Source organism: Engystomops pustulosus, chromosome 2 (assembly GCF_040894005.1).
Source record: "Engystomops pustulosus chromosome 2, aEngPut4.maternal, whole genome shotgun sequence".
NCBI classification, from domain to species: Eukaryota; Metazoa; Chordata; class Amphibia; order Anura; family Leptodactylidae; genus Engystomops; species Engystomops pustulosus.
Genome location: NC_092412.1, coordinates 186,273,197 through 186,293,642, shown reverse-complemented (window position 1 = coordinate 186,293,642; position 20,446 = coordinate 186,273,197). Strand labels below are relative to the sequence as shown.

Below are 20,446 nucleotides of genomic sequence, written 5' to 3'. Positions count from 1 at the left end.
AATCCAAAAGTGGGGAAAAAATTGTTACTCAAGGCTTCTAGCGGCAGTCGCTTCCCATACACAACTTCCGCATAACTCCTTCTACCCTTAGACTTAAAGGGGATGTCAAGGAATACAATATTTTTTATATATAGCTGGGTGGGTTCTAAAAATAACCCATCACAGCTGGCTTGTCTGTATACAGAGGCCAGCGATGCCCTTCTGACCAAAGCCGCCCACCTGCGACAGCAGAAGTTTCTGGAAGTAGCAGTAGCGCAGCAGTTGTCAGGACAGCAGGACAGCAATCCTCTGTATACAAACAGCCCAGCAATGACAGGCAGTGTGCAGGCTTAACACGAGCGTGAAGGGAAATTAACGTAGGATTATTATTTCTAAACTCCTTTCGGACAAAATATTGTCTTCAGGAACTCTTTTTCTGGCTCCTCCATAGAGAATAGTGTACATATAGCCAAATAGTTTTTATAGTGAAACTGTTAGATAAGCTAAATCAAAATTTACCTTTCTGTATGCAGAGCTGTTTCCCTAGTCTCATGGCAGTGGTCAGCAAGCAGTGGTTTCCTCCCCACCCTTGGGAAGTCGCTCTGACATGTCTCAGGCTCAGAGGTTGTGGATCCTCTAAACCACTGCGGATGATGACACAAGCCATTACCTGGGACCGGAGTCTAAGTGGCACCTGGTTTTCACCAGAGCCCGCCGCAAAGTGGGTTGGACTTGCCACAGTGGCAGCCAAGGTCGAGGTACAGGAATGGCAGGCAATCTCGTAGTCGGGGACAAGCAGAAGGTCAGAACGGGCAGCACAGGATTAGAGTCGGAGACATAGCAACAGGTCAGGGCAGGCGGCAAAGGAGCGAAGTCAGAAACGGAACCGGGGTCACAATGGAAATTCTCAGAAACAGCACAAGGCATAGACACAGCTTTCTCTAGGGTTCTAGGCACAAAGATCCGGCAGGGTTTGCAAGAAGAGGCAGGGTTAAATAGATACCTAAAAATGCCCAGCGCCAATTAGTGGTGCGCTGGCCCTTAATATCTCCTGAAGGCACCGTGCATGCGCCATTGAATTCGAGAACTCGCACGCACAGCCGAAGAGGATGGAGCAGGAGCCGGGACCCGTGATATGGGTTGTGGGACCACTGGTGACAACATGCATCGATTTCAAATTTTAAAAAAATTCCTATGTTCCCCATATCTCCTCCCCCTGTCGATACCCACCTCAGGACGTCATACATGTCTGCCTCACTCCTCACTGGCTATTCTCATGGGACTAAGGCCCTGCATACAGAAAGGTAAACTTTGATCTTTTTTTTTTTTAAAAAAGTTTCACTATGGAAAACTCTTCGGCAATGTATATACTATAACCAGAACAATGACTGATGACAGGTTAAGGCTTGCACCCTAAAAACAACTTATCGCTTAACCATGAGACATACATTGGTCATGAAAATAGGGTAACCTGCATTCAAATGTGCTTGTACTAGAGATGAAAAGATACAGAACATATTTTTGTGCTTCACTGCTTTCTAGCACTGAAACTTTTTTATGGGCTGCCATGTAACCATTTTTGGAGTGATTCTATCTTTAAAAGGAAGTACATTCCCTTGATAACCCCTGTGTCTGGTGTTCCTTAGCCTACTCTTCATCAGCCCCTGTGAAATAGACCCTAATTGTATCCAAACTGTGATGCCTTCTGAAGGATATCTGGGTCCCCTTATTGGGTTACAGTCTGGGAACATGGGAGCAAACACTGGTGCTTTAGTCCACATTAATGGGCTCCTTTAGTGTTCTTACTCAATACCCCTATGATCCTTGTAGTTAATATTCTCCATGGCAAATCTTTTTTCTGGGAAGAAAACCCATAACCAGAAGTGAGTCAATTCCTAAGCCAATCATTAAAATGTTTGTTTGTGAATGCAAAATATTGAGAATAGAAAATTATTGCTTTAGAGCACAAAGGAGCATCTTTATTGTCCCAGTAGATATCTTCAATAGGTTATAACTTTATAATTCTTACCAATCATAGACATTTAATCAGCACCAAATTGGGAAATGGACACATCTGTTGCTCTTAAGATATAGAGGATACTATTAGTTCTATTGAAATATATATAAATATATATGTACTGCGATTGGCATAGTAAAGGTTCCTTGCTACTGTATGTAACCTTTAAAAGTCAAAAATCTTGAGACATTGAAGCAGCTCCTTGTTCTTTAAAACCCGGCATGTGCATTATGGAATGTTGGAGCTGAGAAATGGAATGCTGGAATGTACAATCAATTTGTGTTCTTATCTTCTGTTGGCATGTTGTCCTGTAGGGATTGTCCTATCTTGTGGATGATCCCCTATTATCTGTACGAACTTCCACTTTCAAGGTATTACATTTACTTTATTAATTCATGTTTTTAATTGAGGATGGGCAAATTCGCAGGTTATTTAAGTCCATTGGAAAAAAACTAATTGCCAATGAATTGGATATTGGGCATAATTTTTGGCTGCCATCAGGTATTTTAAGCCCAATACATACATCTGGCAAGAGGGCACTGTGGAGACACTAGGCAAAAGGGTTCCGTTGAAGGTTTGTGTGTGGGATAGAGAGGCAAAAAGTGTCAGGGCTCCATTGAAAGATAAAGGGTTGAGGGGTACAGAAGTGTTAGATGGTATGAGTGAGATACCACCTGGCAGTTGCAAAGGAAGTTATTGGGTAGAAGGGCTCTTTAAGTAGTTAGGCATTGGAGGTACGTAGCATAGGGGAATCAGCAAAATAACCTGGAATTTGTCTGTAAACTGAATAAAATGGAATCGGGATGGGTCTGTGCTCAAATTAATCGGCACCAGTGCTCTATGGGAATACAAGAATGTAGGGAGAGATAAGTGGAAGAGATTTAAGGTGGGCCAGGGGAGAAATAACCTAGAGAGGGCTTTGTGGGGCTGCAGGGACTGTAGATGGACATAAGCTCTATTGGGAGGGGCAACATAAGCAATCACAAAATGGCTTTCAATTGGGAGGAGCTTGAAAAAAAGAGAATGCACATGGATAAAGACAACCAGTAAGGGCTTTGTTGAGGAGCAGCAAAGGCAGCAGGTGGGCAAGAGCTCAACAAGGGCCAAGGTTGAACACTACATTTTAGGGCTGTAGAGGGAGGAGGGGTTTAGTAGGTGCCGCAGAGCACCTTTCTTTTGTCTTTGTGCCAAATCCCTGATGGTAGTACCAGCCATTCTCCCCTAATGGTAGCCATACTTTTATAGATATACTTATATCCACTATTTTGTAATCCACCTCAACCACAATGTCCCGCTGTAATAATTGTATAATACCAGGTCTGTAATGACTATAATGGAAAAACAATTGAGCTCACTCAGATTATCTGTTGTAATGAGTGTAGCATAAAACACCCCAGGTCATAATAGATGGGAATCTATGACTTTACCTAAACAAAGAAACCAGTGAAAATGCCCATTCTTGGTTTAAAGTCGGTTTCTGTGTAATTCACACCCAAGTTGTAATGTCTATTGCAGAGAAAGAGTTTTCTATGGTGAATGAGGGTCAGTGTCGTGCATTCATGAGAAGTGCAAATAGAATAGTAAAAACTATATTTATAGTAAACACTATACAGTAATACTGCACAGTAGGCAAGAGATTGCAACAAAAGCATTCAGCAGACATAATGGAAGTAAAGTACTGCGGGAAAACAGTTATTTCTGTGTAAATGAGAAATAATATCAGCACAGTAAACCGGGAAGCCAAGACAAAGGTTATTGCAAAGGTTTCTTCTTGCCATAAAATCGAAGTCCACTACATCCTCCACATGTATCTTATGCAACATAACACTATCCCAAGAACTCATTTAAGAGCTGTGAATAAATTTTTGTCCAACTTCGTCCAGATATTTTGCGATCATAACATAGTACAGGCAGTCCCTAATTTAAAGGAAACCTACCGTGAGGAATCTACCATCAGAAGTAGATCTGATGGTAGACTCCTCCTGCCTGTCTGTGCCCTAATCTGTAATGTAATAATCATGGAACCTAACCAAAATAGTTAACCAAACCAAACTTTATTTTTTACTAATATGTAAATTAACTGCATAGGCTACTAGGGCATGTAATAGCCTCTGCAGTTAATTTACATGTTATTAAATAAAGTTATTTAACAAGTTCAGTTAGCTTCCAGGATTATTAAGGCAGAGGTAGGCAGGAGGAATCTACCATCAGATCTACTTCTGATTTCTCATGGTAGGGATTAGAGATGAGCGAGCATACTCGTCCGAGCTTGATGCTTATTCGAGTATTAGCGTACCCAAAACGGCTCGTTGCTCAGACGAGTATTTCGCCTGCTCGAGATCGAGCATTTACTTAAGGAAACACAGTGAAGAATACAATGAAAACAGTGAACACAGGCTCATTTAAGTGAAGAACACAGTGAAGAACACATTGAAGAACACAATGCAGATGTTTCCGTACATCTGCTAACTTATCAGAAGACATTAGTGCCGAATGGTGTTCTTCACAATAGTATGTGAAGAACAATATGTGTGAAGATGCACGGTAACATGTGTTACCGCATAACGAAATGGGGTTCGTTATGCGATACGAGCACTCGAGCTTCGGAAAAAGTTTGATTTGAGTAACGAGCACTCGAGCATTTTAGTGCTTGCTCATCTCTAGTAGGGATCCTTTAATTAAACTTTTAGCTTTCTATGTCCTTGTTTCTTAAGAAAAAAGGCTTTAAAATTTAGGCTCCATAAGCACCTATGGAGCCTTTCAGGCTCATTTCCATAATTTTTAAAGCCTTTTTTGGTAAAACCAGGGCATAGGAAGCAAAAGAGCAGATCCTGCCAGGGGGCACACACCAGCATCCTGGTGGTAGATGTCATTTAAAGGTATTGGTTACATATATAAACCACGCTTTCCTTAGGTCAGGTCATCAAGATTACATTCTTGAAGGTCCTACATCTGGCACCCTCAAAGGTAGGTGTAGGAAGTAGCAGCAGTGCAACAACTTATGCATCTTTCCTATACGATTCCCAGGTCTATAATGTCATATCCATGGGTCACATAGCTGACTCAATATCAAGCATATGGGATGGTATTGTACTTAATAAGCAGTGATGAGGATTAGAGCTTGTCTGATTTCTGCAGTTTAAAATAGCTTATGGGGATGGGGTTGCTGTGTGGTGGACCCTTAATAGAATATTGCTCTAATAAGCAGGAACTAAGAAGTGATTTGTGCTTGTGTGGAAGTTTGTCAATACATTCCTATAGGATATCAGTAGGCTATTGAATTTGTACTGTATAAATGCCATAATCATTTTGATATTGATATTTTGTTCCTTCACAGAACCATGAGTTCATGGACGAACAGATGTTTGAACAGAACTGTCGCGAGAGCTCCATGCAGAACTATCCATCCAGTCGCAGCCCATCATTGTCCAGTAACCATGGACTAAGTACTTCTTGCTGTTCTCGTCGGAACAAGAAGACCACTCATCTGCCTAACTCTAATGTTCCAGCTACAAGACTACGTAGCATGCAAGAGCTTAGCACCATCCACATCCAATGTGGAGATCAACCTTCTCTAACTACAAGGTTGGTGTGCGAGAAAAAATACAGATTTTAGTTATTTTATATAATAAAAAGCTACCAAAACTTATAAATAGATCATGATTTTCAAGATCTCTGCTTTCAGTTAATTAATCAGAATCTTCAATGTTTACCAAATCTCTGCCCTGATCATGTGGTTGAATGTGTCCAACCAATGATCAGGCCAGTGAATCTTATTGAATACAGCAATTGATACAAAAAGTATACAGAAAATTGTTTCATTTTAGCAGCCTCATACAAGGAGTGGCCTTTATTTGCTAAAAGTGTACTACCCCTTTAAAAAATTCTTCAGCAATACATAGCTGAAAAAATAATCAGGAAAGATGAAGCAAGGCTTTTGTTTATTGGGAATCATGACAAATCTCATTTTACCGCTTGGTTAGTAAATAGAGCTGTTAGTGGAAGCAATTCTACACACAATAGGGGACCATGTCTCAAAGAGGGAAGAGGGATTAGGAAGTAATGAAGGTGTGTAAAAATAGATGATTTATGATACATCAAGCCAGCAAGAAGAAGGAGAGTAGACAGGAAATACTAAACAACAAGGGAAAAATATTTATAAAATACAAAGATGGTTAATCCAAAGGCACAAGATCAACATCTGCCTTTTAGAAACTGGAAGGCATCTTATTCTGTATTGTTCATGTACATTAAATCCATAAACAAAAAGCCAACACACAGGCAGGGTGTTTTAAAATCTCCTCTGGCTCATAATATCTATAAAAATATTATGGTTAAAGTGAATACTTTACCATAACAAAATTGAGAGAGAGATTTTTTTTCCCTGTGAAACAGGTTCAAAAAATGGCATCATATTGTACAAGCTATAAATTTTTTTATTTTTTTGGTAATGTAAACATAGAGGGCTTATTATTTGTGGGATGAGATACATTGGGAAGTTACCGTATATACTGGAGTATAGGCTGACTCGAGTATTTAGCCTGCCTGCCCCCTATCCCCCACTATGTAGCCAACAACCACTGCCCCCAGTATATGGCCAGAAAGCTTTTGCCCCCAGTATATAGCTAGCCAGCCCCCTGTCCCCCAGTATATAGCCAGCAGACACTGTCCCTAGTATAATGCCAGAAAGCTCTTGCTCCCAGTATATAGCCAGCCCCCTGACCCCCAGTATATAGCCAGCAAGCCCCTTCCCTTAGTATACAGTCAGCTAAGCCGTGTCCCCAGTATACAGACAGCTAGTCCCTGCCCCTATATACAGCCATAAAGTTTCTGCCCTCAGTATACAGCCAGCTAGTTCCTGCCCCCATATACAGCCATACAATGCCCCCAGTATACAGCCAGCTAGCCCTTACCCCCTAGTATTTATTTTGACAACCCCTGCCCCCAAGTATATAGCCAGAATCCCTTGGCACCAGTATTTAACCAGCAACCCCTTAATGGCGGTCATTAAGGGGTTAAGAAGTCAGCTATAACAGAGGGGAGGGGCTATGCAGTTCATTCAAAAGATCACAGGAGTACACCAGAGTGCCACAAGTCTATCTACAATCCTCCCTTTAATAGTGTCTGGTTTTTTAGGACCAAAAAACTGGTTATTAGGGGTTTAATATTTAATGTTTAGGGATTTTAATTATGAAAAATCCATAAATATCTCAAGATTCTCTTCTTTAAACATATATTAGGTTGTATGACTGCAGAAAAGTTTTTTTTTTTCCGTGAAGTTGTCAGCAATATGGGTTTGGGAATTCTTCCTTCTTACCTGCATGTTGGCTAAATAATAGAAAACCTATGTGGAATCATCTCCACTAACCTATAACCTATGAAGAGCAGCAAGCTGGTTACAGCAGGCTTACCGCATCCCCCAGTTCTGGCTTCTAGACAACCACCTGGCCTGAAACAAAAATTAATTAGAAGGAAACTTCATTTTCCTGATGAAGATATTGCCAAGAAGCATCCACATAAAAGAACAGTCTACGATGTGTGGCCACATGAATTAATTTTCTGCTCTGATGGGGATGAAGGAAATGGAGGAGAGATTAGGATAACCTGCTGGCAGTGCTATGCGAGCAGGGCTTGGGGATTGACACTCTTCATATCATTATTCAGAAGATTGTCTACTGTAGATAAACCTTATTAAAGGGCTATTTTCATGTGGTCATACACATTTAATTAAATTAATCTGCACAATATGTATATTTCTTAATTGTATATTACAAAAAAAAAGTATACCTGTGTGAAGATAATTCCCCATGAATGTAATAATGTTGTCCCATAGAAACGAGATAGTCCTCCTTTGATACAACCACCACTCTGCTTTTCCAGTAGTGGTCATGCTAGAGCTATCATGGTGCCTGGCCACCTGGATTCAGTGTTCATTTCCAAAGGACAGCTGTGTGATATGCATAAACTCCCCCCATTTCATCTAGAAAAACTATTTGTTTCTTTGCACAGTCACTCCAGCAACGGGGGTTGTATACAAGGACAGCTATTTCATTTCTAAGTGACAACATGGCTACATTTATGGGAAATTAGCTTGACGTGAGGTCAATTTTTTTTAATAACATACAACATCCATGAATTATATTAAATATGAGTGCCCAGATGGGAATACCCCCGTAAGGCTTTCTCCATTAATAGATGGGAGTCTGCATCAATAAAATGGAGCAGAGAGAGGCTTTAAAGTGGTTTTCTCACTCAAGAGGATGATGATTTACAGCTGATTTGTAGCCATTTAGCTTTCTTTTTTGATCTTATAGATAAGTTTTATATTGACTTCTATTGCAAAACTAGGACATGCTTCTTTCAAAACAATAGTTCATTGATCAATTGAAAATGTTGTACTAGATGAAGATATTGGGTGACGTTTACCAAGTAAAAGTCAGAAGAATTATGAAGACATTTTCACCAAAATATACATTTTGAGTGGATAATGTGATGTGGATAATAGGATTTTCCTCTTTATAACTTATATAACTTATCCAGGGGATATTTTATAAATACCTAATAGATGGGAGTCTCACCTCTGGGAGCTACACCTATTTTTAAAGCAGGGTTTCCTGACCCCCATCATGTGACTAGGCAGACTAAGAAGGCAGGTCTTCCACTCTCCATTCAAGTCAATTATATATAGGTAATTCATATTCAGTTGAGAAGCAGGAAAAATGGAGCTGTGTGTTCATCTCTATTCACACTTTTAGGCCTCATGTAGACCAGGCATGAAATGGCATGTGTGCTAGCTGTTTTTTCAGCAGCCAGCACACTTCCCCATTTATTTCTATGGGCTCATGCTCACGTCCATAGATTCCATCATCACATGAGTGGCTCTCATCTGCCTATGACAGTCGGGCCATAAACAAACTTCATGGCCCAAGGAACTGCATTAAGCCTTAGTACTAGTACTAGTAGCTGTTGATCCCTGGTGGTGCCACATTTTACATTTCCATTGATAATCTATACAAAAAATAGGTTATTGCTACCTTTTCTCACAAAATTGGTGTAGTCTGTCACAGTAAACACTCTACGTTGAAACAGTTTTCCATAAAAATTATTTTGATTTATCAGGCTCATACTTGGTTAAATAGATATTCACCAATCCCCGGAAGCCCCAGGCCGGCTGATTTCCACGCATCCTGGACCAAATACACAGGGAACGCCTGTCCATCCAATCACTGGCTGAAGTTGGCATCCAGATAGGGTCAGTCATTTGCTGAGCGGGCATTATCTGTGTTTCAAGACAAAAACCTTTTAATAAGATGACTAATTCTTCTTGGTTATGTGGTTCTCTTGGTTATGTGGTTCTCTTGGTTATGTGATTCTCTTGGTTATGTGATTCAGTTGATGTGATTCTCTTGTGAGATTCCTCATTTTCAGTTAATGGAAAATAATAATTATATAGTAAAAGCAAAGATAATACAACCTATAATTGGCAAAGCAGCACATTAAACAGACCCAACTTCTTTTACAAAGAAATAAAGTGCAAAAACAAGAAGCTGTGATTCACTGCATGTACGTTACCTCCTCCCCATGACTGCTAGCATCATGACAGTTCTGTCAGCATTTGTGAAATGTAGCGATCATAGCTCTGTAGGAGAGACTTTTCAAGTGCTCCAAATGCCATACCACAGCCCAAAACAGTACACAGCATCAGGAGCCAGTTAACACAATATTAAAGTCCCTGCACTTTTTTTGGGCTTTGAGTCATTTGAACTTTTTTCTGTCTTCCAGTCGATCCAGTCTAAATTTGAAGTCAGACGACGGCTTAAGATCAAACTGCAAATCTGCACAGATCACGACGGCGATCATCAGCATCCCGACCCCTCCAGCTTTGACCCCAGAAGGCGAGAACCGACCTGCAAGCCCACCTGGACGCACCACAAACATTCACAGTGCGAGCAACGTTGTAAAAGTTTCTGCGTTGTAAGACACTGTAACTAGTGTAGCGAACCGAGGCTGCCGTGTCATGTCCTTTTTCGCTGCCAAATAGTGGAATTCGCAGTGAAGAAGTGACAAGCTTCTGCTAAACTTGCCATTTACCACCATGGAAAATTCATGAAGGAGCACTGGCTATATACATATACTCATGCATATAGGGTTATGTATATTTTGGATGTGGGCTGCTAGGAAGTTTCATGGCAAGTAAAGGAGTTAACACGAAAAGCAAATTGACAACACTGTGTCTAAACACCTTTTTTTAAGGTTTTCAGTGGATAATATTTATTCATGAAGAAATGACTCGACTTACAAAAAATATATAAAAAAGGGGATTTACAAGGAGTAATTTTTGAAGGTTGTGAAAGGGGAACAGGGACAAACATAAGCAATTCTCTTCTAGTAAGAGAATCTGTAAGCAACCAAAATGACACAAAGTTTTGTGTTTCTGATAAAAGGTCGGACTTAGGGGCTAGGGTGGGATTTGGGGGAACTGGTCAAAGAAAATTCTATTTTCCTGCATTTTCTGTGAGAGTGGACATTGAACTGTTCAGAGAACAGAATAGCTCCTAGCACACTTCAGGACGGGCACATTGTAGATGCGAGCACACACACTCAAACTCATCTTCCCTTGCTGATGTTCTTAATTCTTAGATCATTTTTGTATTAGCCTTCTAAGTCCAAGCAGTGCAGACTGTGATGTTGTCAGGTATTATGTCTGTGAAGAAAAAAAAAACCACCTTCGTGAATCATATAAAAAAAAAAAGAAAAAAAAGAAAAGAAGAAAATCTCTTTGATAGCATTTAGTTTATGCACCACCATTTATTTTCTGCTTCATAGTTTCTTTCAATTCAAAAGCAGATGAAGCTGCAAGTTCTGTAAAGAAAAAATGAAAAAAAAAATGAAAAAAAAGTTAGAGAAGTACATTATAGGGGATCTCCCCCGCTATCCATTCACAGTGAATTCAGGACCCCGAGTAGACGTGTCGCTGAGTTTTCTTAATATGGAGTAACCTGGATTTTTAGAGTTCAGTGTAAATACTGTAACCATTCCTTGGTGTTTTCGCATAGATCTATTGTGGCTCCGCACCTCAGGTGTTATACTCAGATAACAGGCTGATCGTGCAGCAGCGTGCTGTTATAGGAAACTATTTTTATAAACATATATATATATATATATATATCTTAGTAAAGCTTAGGGCCAGGTACACTGGTGTATTCTTCCCTTCATAAAGATGTTCCTCGCCGGTGCAGGCATCAGTCTAATTCTACACTTGTAAGACCAACGCAGACAGGGTTTCTTGCTCCGATTAGACACATGAACCGTGATCACCAAAAGGGGAAGACGCACCTTGTTGCGTTCTTTTTCAATGATATGGTTCCGACTGGTAGGGATTTCATCTACAGGGCAGTAAAAGGGTAAGTAGGTAAATCCATTAGTGCAGGATGGGTCAAATATGTACATGTTTTCAGCATGCTCAGAAAACCAAACGCTGCAGCATCTCTTCTGAATGGGAATCACTCAGGTCTGTAGTTTTAGCGGGGAAATGTCAGTCATGGACTAGTGTATAAGTGTTTGTTCTGAGGTTGTGTCGATGATTGATGGAATCTGTGTTAACAGTGCTATAACCTGCAATAGCATTAGGTCTGTTGTAAATGCAAATCCTGTTGAAAGCCTGAACAGAAGACTCAAGTTTACATGTCAAACGTTATGATGTATGGATGGCCATATTTTTGAAGAAATTGGTAGGACAGGTTTGGTGTGACACTTGAAGGTGGATGGAATATAATTTTCTATCATACAGCTTTTTGATCATTTCTGCTGCCCTATCTTGTGTAACTAAAACTTTGACAAATTCCCATTAATCAATAGTGTAGATGATAAATGAAAACTTTGTGAATATACTTTATTAATGATAGTGTCCTTCTTTTCCCCTGCCTTTCACCTTTCTGTCCTGTACTTCACTGACAGCAGAGAGATAAAGGAGCCTGATAAAGTTTAAGGATCCTACTACAAATATATCAAGGATTGTAAACCAAGCACACTTACACACTGGTGCATGCATCCACTCTTCTTTTAGCTTCTCATGCCCTTGTTTTTACAATAGAAAGGCTTTAAAATCATGCAATTATAGCTGTAGCATAATGGAGCATTTTTTTTTGTAAAAACAGGGGTATAAGAAAAAGAAGAGTAGATTCTGCCAGAGGGGGTACACACTAGAATGTAAGGCGCCTTCCACACTTGCGTTGCAGATCACGTCAGAGTCTGATCAGGGTGCGATCAGTTTTTGGTCAGTGAAAAACGCACATTTTGCATCAGAGTGCAATCAGTTTTCAGTCAGAGTTTGTTCAGTGTCTCAGTTTTTCACGCGCGTTTTCAATGCAATTTCAATGCGTTTTTCACACGCAGAAAAAGCATGTTAAATGGACTCAGGACTGAACTCTATCTTTTCTATGGCAATTTATGCGTGAAAAACGCATAGCACTTGCATTGCACTTGCAAGTGTCTCAGAGTGCAATGCGTTTTTGATGCATCTCCATAGACTTGTATGGTGCGTTTTTCACAGTGTTGTTTGAAAAAACGCGCGTGTGTACATGAAAAACAATGCAAGTCTGAAAAGACCCATTGATTACAATGGGTCAGAGTGCAATGCAAGTTCTGCGCATCAAAAGCACGCGCAGAAAACGCGCGTGAAAAACGCAAGTGTGAAAGGGGCCTTAGTTTGCTTGGTTTACAATCCTTCATCCTGGTAGTAGACTTCCTTCAACTCACAGACAGCCCCTGAATATTCTAATCTTCTCTGAGAGCTCAATCATCAAAATAGATATTCTCTAGGTATGGAAAGAGTCAATCCTTAGCCCCCTTATCTGTTAGAAGTGGACAGACATCAAAAGTCATTCAGATATACACTGCTAAGTAAAAAAGAAAAAAGCTGAAGATTATCAAATTATATTACTAAGATTAACATTATCACCTGGACAAGGCATTTCTGAAATAAAAATAGTATAGAGAGGGGGACTATGCTCTGTGATATATATGTTTATATGATGAAACAAGATTTCTGAGTAAAAAGTGGAATTTTAACCACTTCACACGTTTTTCATTAACATTTTGCATCAGTTATTGTCAGGAAAAAACAAAACGTGGCTGAGCAAATATGGCAAGTGCAGTATGGCAAGTGCAGATATTTCCTTTATACCCGTTTTGTGTAGTCTACTACACCTAGTTTTTGCTCACAATAACTAAGGCAAATAAATAGAAGAACTGAGATGTGAAATGGCCTTAAACCCAGACTGGAGTCCTAGTTGAGACAGTGGATCAGCTTTTTATGTATCTTTGTGTATATGGATAGCTGGACTCTTCGGTCTTGCCTAGGAGTCCTGGCAAGATTTATTCTACATATTACACAAAAATCCTGTGCAATTGTAACTCACCTGTTTATATCACAAAGTTCAGCTTCTCTTCATCTATTCTGTTTTCACAAGTCAGCAGAAATCATCGAATAGGTTGACTTTCAGGCACTGACAATTGACATTCAGTGTATACATCCAATTTAATTGTATTAGTGGTCCCACTATTTACCATTACTCATAAATTCGGCCCAGGTAAACGATTTTGTATGTGGAATGGCCTATACTCAAAGCAATATTCCCTGCTTTGATGCTAATGTGGGAGAACACAGATGAAAGAGCCCCAAAATACACAAGAATAAACAAGACTATAAAATAACCATATGCTTACCTCCTCTGGCACTCCTGTTGTCCTGCATCCCCATCCCACTGTGTCCATGTTGGTTTACAGGGACAGGCAGACAACTTCTTCCCGCCTGGCATGTCCACCTGTGCCACTGTGCTTGAAACTAATGCTGTATCAGAGGACTAAGGGTCCATGCACGCTAACGTATGGGGGACATATATACGGCTGCAAACTTATGGCCGCATGTTTGTCCCTTATAGTTGTCTATGGCGCCCAGGCTCAGCACGGGGAGCACAATGTATACTCACTGTACTTTGCTTTGGCCGCATAAAAGAGAGAACATGTTCTATCTTAGGCCGTAAGAGTGGCCGTGCGCCACTATTCTCTATGGAGAGAGGAGAGCTGCGCTCGCTTCTCCGCCTCTACGGCCGGACACACATTAGTATCCGGGGACTAGTGGGTGTGCCAGGCGGGTGGAAGTTGTTGGAGTGGAGCTTCTGTAAACAAACAGGGGCAGGCACCAATGGGCGGTGGGATAGGACAGCGGGAGTGTCGGAGGGGCTAATAATCCTTTTTTTTAAGCCCCCTCCCCCCCCCCCCCCCCCCAGGATCACCTGTAGATTTTTATAAACTCTTGAATAACCCCTTTAAAAGAAATAATGTTATGTGTTTAAAGTGACCCTCTATATTCAAGTGCATCATGCAAAGTTAAAATGTCACTTATTGTGATTCTGTAGGTTGTTGTACAACTGCATCTATCTGATGGACCCTTGCTTAGCAAAATTTAGCTCTATTGTAGCAACTAAAGAAATACAGCTCCTTAAAAAAAGTTGCTGTACAACCAATATAGATCATAAATCAAATTGATGATGTACACTTTTAGGGATAGGGGTGCTAAGGATGTACTTACATCCCAGGCTTGGTGGGGGATGGCGGGGGTAAACTGTTGGGGACCCTGTAACAGATTTTGCGCCAGGGGCACGAAACAAGTTTTACATGTGATTTCGGATTTATATACATTTTCCAACAGTGTACCCTTTTAGCAGTGGGAGCATTCTCAAATCCATATCCTCAAATCGTACAGAACACATTAGCACAAATTACCAATGCATTTCGACTAGAGCGTCTTATTAATAATTGAATATGTTTCATAATTTGTCCTCTGCAAATACATTGTAAAGGTCAATTTAGGTTTTCTGCACCCATTCCAGATTGTCATGTGGTAAAACCGTACACTTCCCAAAGTTTTTTTATGTAAATGTAATGCATTTTATCTTTTTTTTTTACCTGTTATTACATAACATCCAAAAAGAACTGAATGAAATCCACATAAATGGAAAGTCATTTTTGAAGCGGTTTCTTGAAAATTTTAAAAAATATGTGATTATTCCAGGCAAAAATACTTCCCCTTTGTGACAGCAGAGTAAAGCTACCTGTGCTTCTCTGGCCTCCAGCAATGGACTCATGATTCATTTTTACAGTCCGTGTAATCTATTTCTGAGCCATAAAAAGGTTTTCCCACAAAACAAGTTAGGCCATATGTCCGACCCTAGAACAGCAGAACCCACATGTCCGGGCTTCCCCTCTTCATCTTTATGTAGCTGACGGAGATTGTTGAGTTTGGTGATCAGCAATCTCCATCAGCTACATAGAGATGAATGGAGCAGCTCAGCCATGCACGACTAGCTGCACCACTCTGACTGAGACCCCCACTGATCAGCAAGTTACCAAGTAACTGTTCGTAGTAAGACCAGGAATAGCATCATTAACAAGAGGTTTTTTTTTTAAATATGTAACTTATCCTGAGGCTCAGGCAGGTCAAGCTCTCTATAACCCCTATCAAGCTTCTATAGAAGAGCACGAATATGCCTCAATCGATAAATAAAGCAGAATCTTTATTGTAATTTCAATCGAAAGTATATTACAGCAAATACATAAAGACTAAAAAACCCCATTAAAAAAGGACATCTAAAAACAAACGCAAAAACAGACAATGTGGGAAAACTGGAGTGGTTCACTATTACATGTATTTACAACACTGGTGTTGGCCTAACACTATCCAGGCCAATGTAACATTATATATGACAAGTACTGCTATTGCGACATGCCCAATTCAGAAAATAAAGATTGTACAATGTATTAACACATATTCAAATAAATGTCACAAACACATAAGTATTAACCACTACCCACCAGACGCCAATGCAACCCTACCAGTACACTGTCCGACACCCCAACGCACGTTTCGCACCCTGCTTCGTCAGGGGGTTTGTGGTCCGTGTGTAACACTCAACCTTAAATCTAAAGTCGGCGCATGTACGGAGACCACGGCTGTCCCGCCTCCGGCAGTCAGCGTCACAGAATCTGTGCCTCTCTGCATCGTCGTCTTTTAATTTATTCACAGCCCAGACTGTAATAGTGCTGCCTGCTCCTAACTAAGGTGCTAGGAGACAGCCAGTGACATCAGAGCAGTAGCAGATTATAATATAGGAGGTAACCAGGGGCCCAAGGCCACCCAAACCTCCCATCACATTTTATACTCAGTAGGACTTTCATCTATGAAATCCTTATAGAACTGATCCTACTCTCGAAACACATGTACTGAAAAAAATATATAAATTAACAAAAGGAGACTACATGAGGATGGTGCCTCATGTAGTATTGATGAAAATTAACCATCAAACTTTGGAAAGTTATAGGGGTAGCTATGGAATTAACCACATTCCCCCTAAGGTGCTCACCTTGACAGACTCAAAAATAGCATGTAATCACTACACACACGGAAATAGTAGCTGCCCTTCAGCTAGCCATCACAATCATCAGTAATGAATTCAGCCCTGGTAGGTACAGCGGATCTTTGAAGGTCATCAAAAGCCCCTAAAACTACTGATTGAAAGCCAACAAAAGAGATGTATCCTCCATTCTGTAAGAAGGTTGGTTCTGGTACCATATATAGCAGTGATGGCCAACCTTTTGGAGCTAGAGTGCCGAAAGTACAACCAAAACCTATTTATAGGTCGCAAAGTGTCAGTAACTTATTGATCCCTGCTGTATCACAGGTTTCAATCGTATTGGTGTCCTGATTTCACCAATACAATAGAAAGATGGAGAAATTTGGATTTTAGCTTCCCACCAGGGTTCCCTGAAGAGGAAGAATCGGGGTTCTCAGAGCAGGAGCACCGACAATAATCTGTATCTAAACCTTCTTGTTCCTTCTGTCACCCTGGCAGCCAAGGATGTTGCTTTAAAATGGCAAGTCCCGGGCTGTATTGGACCACAGGAGGAAGCCTTGAGTCCTATCTGGAAAACTCTGTGTTGGGGTGAAGGCCTGGGTGCCGACAGAAAGGGCTCTAAGTGCCACCTCTGGCACTCGTGCCATAGGTTCGCCACCACTGATATATAGGAAGTGAATCCCAGACTTGTAGTGGCTATAATAATGATACCGCCCAGGGCCCATAGCAGTCTTAATCCACCAGGAAGCAGGCAGGACTAGCAGGGTGCAGTATGAATTTGTGAAAACCGTCAATGCTGAGAAGCATTGCCGTCACGTGAGTGCCTCCGGCTAATTTGCAGTTAATGATGCTGTTTCCGCTCTTACTTTGAACAGTTCCAGGACCTGCATTACCCAGCAAGCCTGTAAGTGCTACAATGTTAACTGATGGTTGATGTTCTTTAATTACTCAAAATTAATTACTTTATGTCAGATCCGCCAAAAGGCTGACAGCTTGTCTCAACATTTTCAAGGGTCACGTGATTGCATTACATAGCAAGTGATGTGCATATACATACTACATGCAGATGACACCAGTATTTTCCACGTCCTTATAGTCCTCTATGGGAAGGCACAAGCCGCAAACGTGGCCAGGAGTAGGACCTGTTTTTCTATGGTTTCGACACAGGGCAGAGAAAAACATGTTCATGTGCATGGGTCTTTGGAAAATGATTGTGTCCATGTGCCATCAGTTACAAAAACAGATAGCACATGGACAAAAAAACATTCATGAGCATGTAAACTATCTCCTATGGGAAGTAACAGTAATATTTCACATTATATTCCATTCTTCACTATAACATATTTTATTTTAATCTACTAGATAGTATAGGATTTACCTGGTAAAGCCCTTTTATATTAGAATTGATGTTTTTCCAATAATATTTACAACTAAATAATAGCCATTTAAGATCTATAGATACATCCAAGCCACAATATACACCACTTAAAGGAACAGGAGATCAAGACCGGTTTATCGCCTGTTACTGCCTTTGATGCATTTGATGGGACCGGTCACATAATTCTTCTTCCACCCACAGCATGGCCTCACTTTCGGACGGTGTGGCTTTCTAGTGAATTGTTACTGTCTCTCTCTCTCATGTTAAGATTGTAACTCACGTACATCAGGGCATCGTGTGACAATCAAATTGCCACTACTTGAGCTTGAAATGTCAAGCCGAGGTGTGAAATGATGAGCATTGATCTACCCCTTGCTGCCTTTCAGGGAGTGCATTGCCGGGACGGGTAATGGACTCTCTGCAGCATGCTTGTTTGTTCCTTTGTGTGAGTTCTGAGATACAATTTGCACAAGAAGCATTCCTTTATCTTGATGTGTAACTTCTCCAGCAGCGAAAAGACACTGAGAGCCAAAGACATTGGACTGGACTTTTCCTGACAAGCAAAAACAAAACAGAATCATCGCAACTCCATGTCCCGCAATGCAACGTGATGGAATAATGCATGGGACACAGAGAAAATCTATCTGCAGTTTATTAACATGTTCACTGCCAGTCTCCTTAGTCTCTTGGAGGTTAAACCATATCCCACAGAATAAAGAGCAGTCATTCCCAACAGATATTTTGTGGATACATATGTGTAGGTTTGGCCTAAAATAGGCCCTAGAAAAGTGACCTAGCTGTGTAAGAGATAGAATTGTTTTCAATGTTTCAGTGTAATTGTTCTATTCTGTGTCTCTTCCAAGGTTTTCATTTCCTGACAGGAGCATCTGTGTGTTTTTTTAACATATGGCAGAGCCCATTCTCTTTGTTGTCTTTGATTGCAAAAATCTGTTCTCTCGATTGCTTTACTTTTTAGCATTACCAGCGAGCAAAGCAATTTCCAGGCAATCAATATGTACCAATACAAGAAGTACTGTAAAATAATTAAGAAGAAAACTACGTGTTGGATCTTCTCCCGAGGAAGAAAGCAAAAAGGACGTGAAAAAAACAAAAGAATCACATTTCTTTCTTGCAGCTTAAATCCTGTTGTCTTTTTTTGAGATGTAGTGCATATGTTAAATTGTATATAATTTGCAGTAATTTGTCTTGTGCCACTGCTGTAACTAATGTATCCAATCCGGATTAAACTCATTATGTGCCACACATGGACAGTACACGTTCTGAGTGTTCATTCCTGAATTCGCAGGTAAGGCCCCATCCACACAGGTTTTGCTATAATTACGCAGATACATTGAAAATGTAGATCTATCAGCAGAAATCATGTTACAGAGCAGGTTAAAAAAAAAAAAAAAAAAAAAATCAGTGTAACACATCCTTAACTACAATTCTTGTTCTTTGCATGTTTAAAGGGGGAGGCTGATATATGGAAAGAAACCCCGCTCTGCATGCACACTTATACCATGAAGACCATCACTTACTGAAAAAGTGCAGGAATTTAAATTGAAATGTCACATAAAAATGCAGTGTAATCTGTAAGTAGCATGTTATAGAGCAGGAGTAGCTGAACAGACCAATACAGAATTTAGTGGGAAATTACACAGTATGCGGCCGGCTGTAGACAAACGTATCCCGCCAATGGAAACAGACCCCTTTGCTGTTCCGCTCGCATTAACTGAACAAATTGCACAGTATAGGAGTCCTTGCATCATAAGTAAATATGATGCACGGACTCCGTCTGCTGGCCAAACTTCAGTGTTATCACAATAACAGTTCTTACAATACCAGTGCTGCAGGTCAGCCAGAGGACTCCTTGCATCCCATTTAATATAATGCAGGAACTCTCACCCACTGCAATGTTCATGTTCGTGGGATCCGAACAGGATAAGGGTCAGTTTCCATGAGCTGAACACCGTTGTCTGTAGTCAGCCTAAGGGTACATTCACACAGCGGTATGCCCGCCGTGCCCGTGACCCCTCCTCCCTGCATAGAGAATAGCGGCGCACGGCCGCACACACGCCAAAAGATAGAGCAAGCTCTATCTTTTTGCGGTGTGCGGGCTGGATCGTTGCCACACATGTGTGGCACCGCTATTGCAATCTATGGGGACGTACATGCGGCCGCAAATTTGCCCTAACTTGTATCTTATGCACTTAAATCTCTATTTTTGTGCTTGAAAGCCACAGGGGTAATGCTATAAAGGACTGACAGCCTTCAATAGATCAGTGTCCATAAAATTATAGCTGTCAATCATTGACAGGACCGCCTTCTTGACAATATATTATAACTCAACAGTAATACTTAGCAATAATGTGAACTATGGCTATTGTCCATTTTTGTAAAATGTTAAAAACCTTTGAGGGCTTACACACATGATTGTGTGGTTTGTTTCACAAACACTTCAGGTACCATAATGTAATAAGGTTTTCAATACAGGACAGTAGACTCTGGCAGTAGATACAGGATGGCAGTAGATACTGGGAGGCAGTGGCTAGGATGCTAAGCCTGCTCTCTGCATTAAATTTGGCTTTAGTAAGGCCTGTAGTCTATTTGGTGACCTAACGTCACACATGGTAAGTAACCACCCTTAGGCCTGTATAC

The 20,446-nt window shown here is 40.7% G+C and overlaps 1 protein-coding gene across 2 annotated transcripts in view; it reads left to right on the top strand.

Moving 5' to 3' along the window:
• Window positions 1–19,051, top strand: part of KCND3 (potassium voltage-gated channel subfamily D member 3) — a 286,509-nt gene extending 267,458 nt beyond the window's left edge. Inside the window, exons 7-9 of one of the 2 annotated variants that reach the window (XM_072137601.1) lie at window positions 2,311–2,367; window positions 5,334–5,581; window positions 9,779–19,051. In XM_072137601.1, the coding sequence (XP_071993702.1) occupies window positions 2,311–2,367; window positions 5,334–5,581; window positions 9,779–9,974 (501 nt within the window). In that variant the 3' untranslated portion in view covers window positions 9,975–19,051. The remainder of the gene's footprint in view (window positions 1–2,310; window positions 2,368–5,333; window positions 5,582–9,778) is intronic. The other variant, XM_072137602.1, reaches the window with a different exon arrangement.
• The last annotated feature ends 1,395 nt before the right edge of the window (window positions 19,052–20,446 follow it).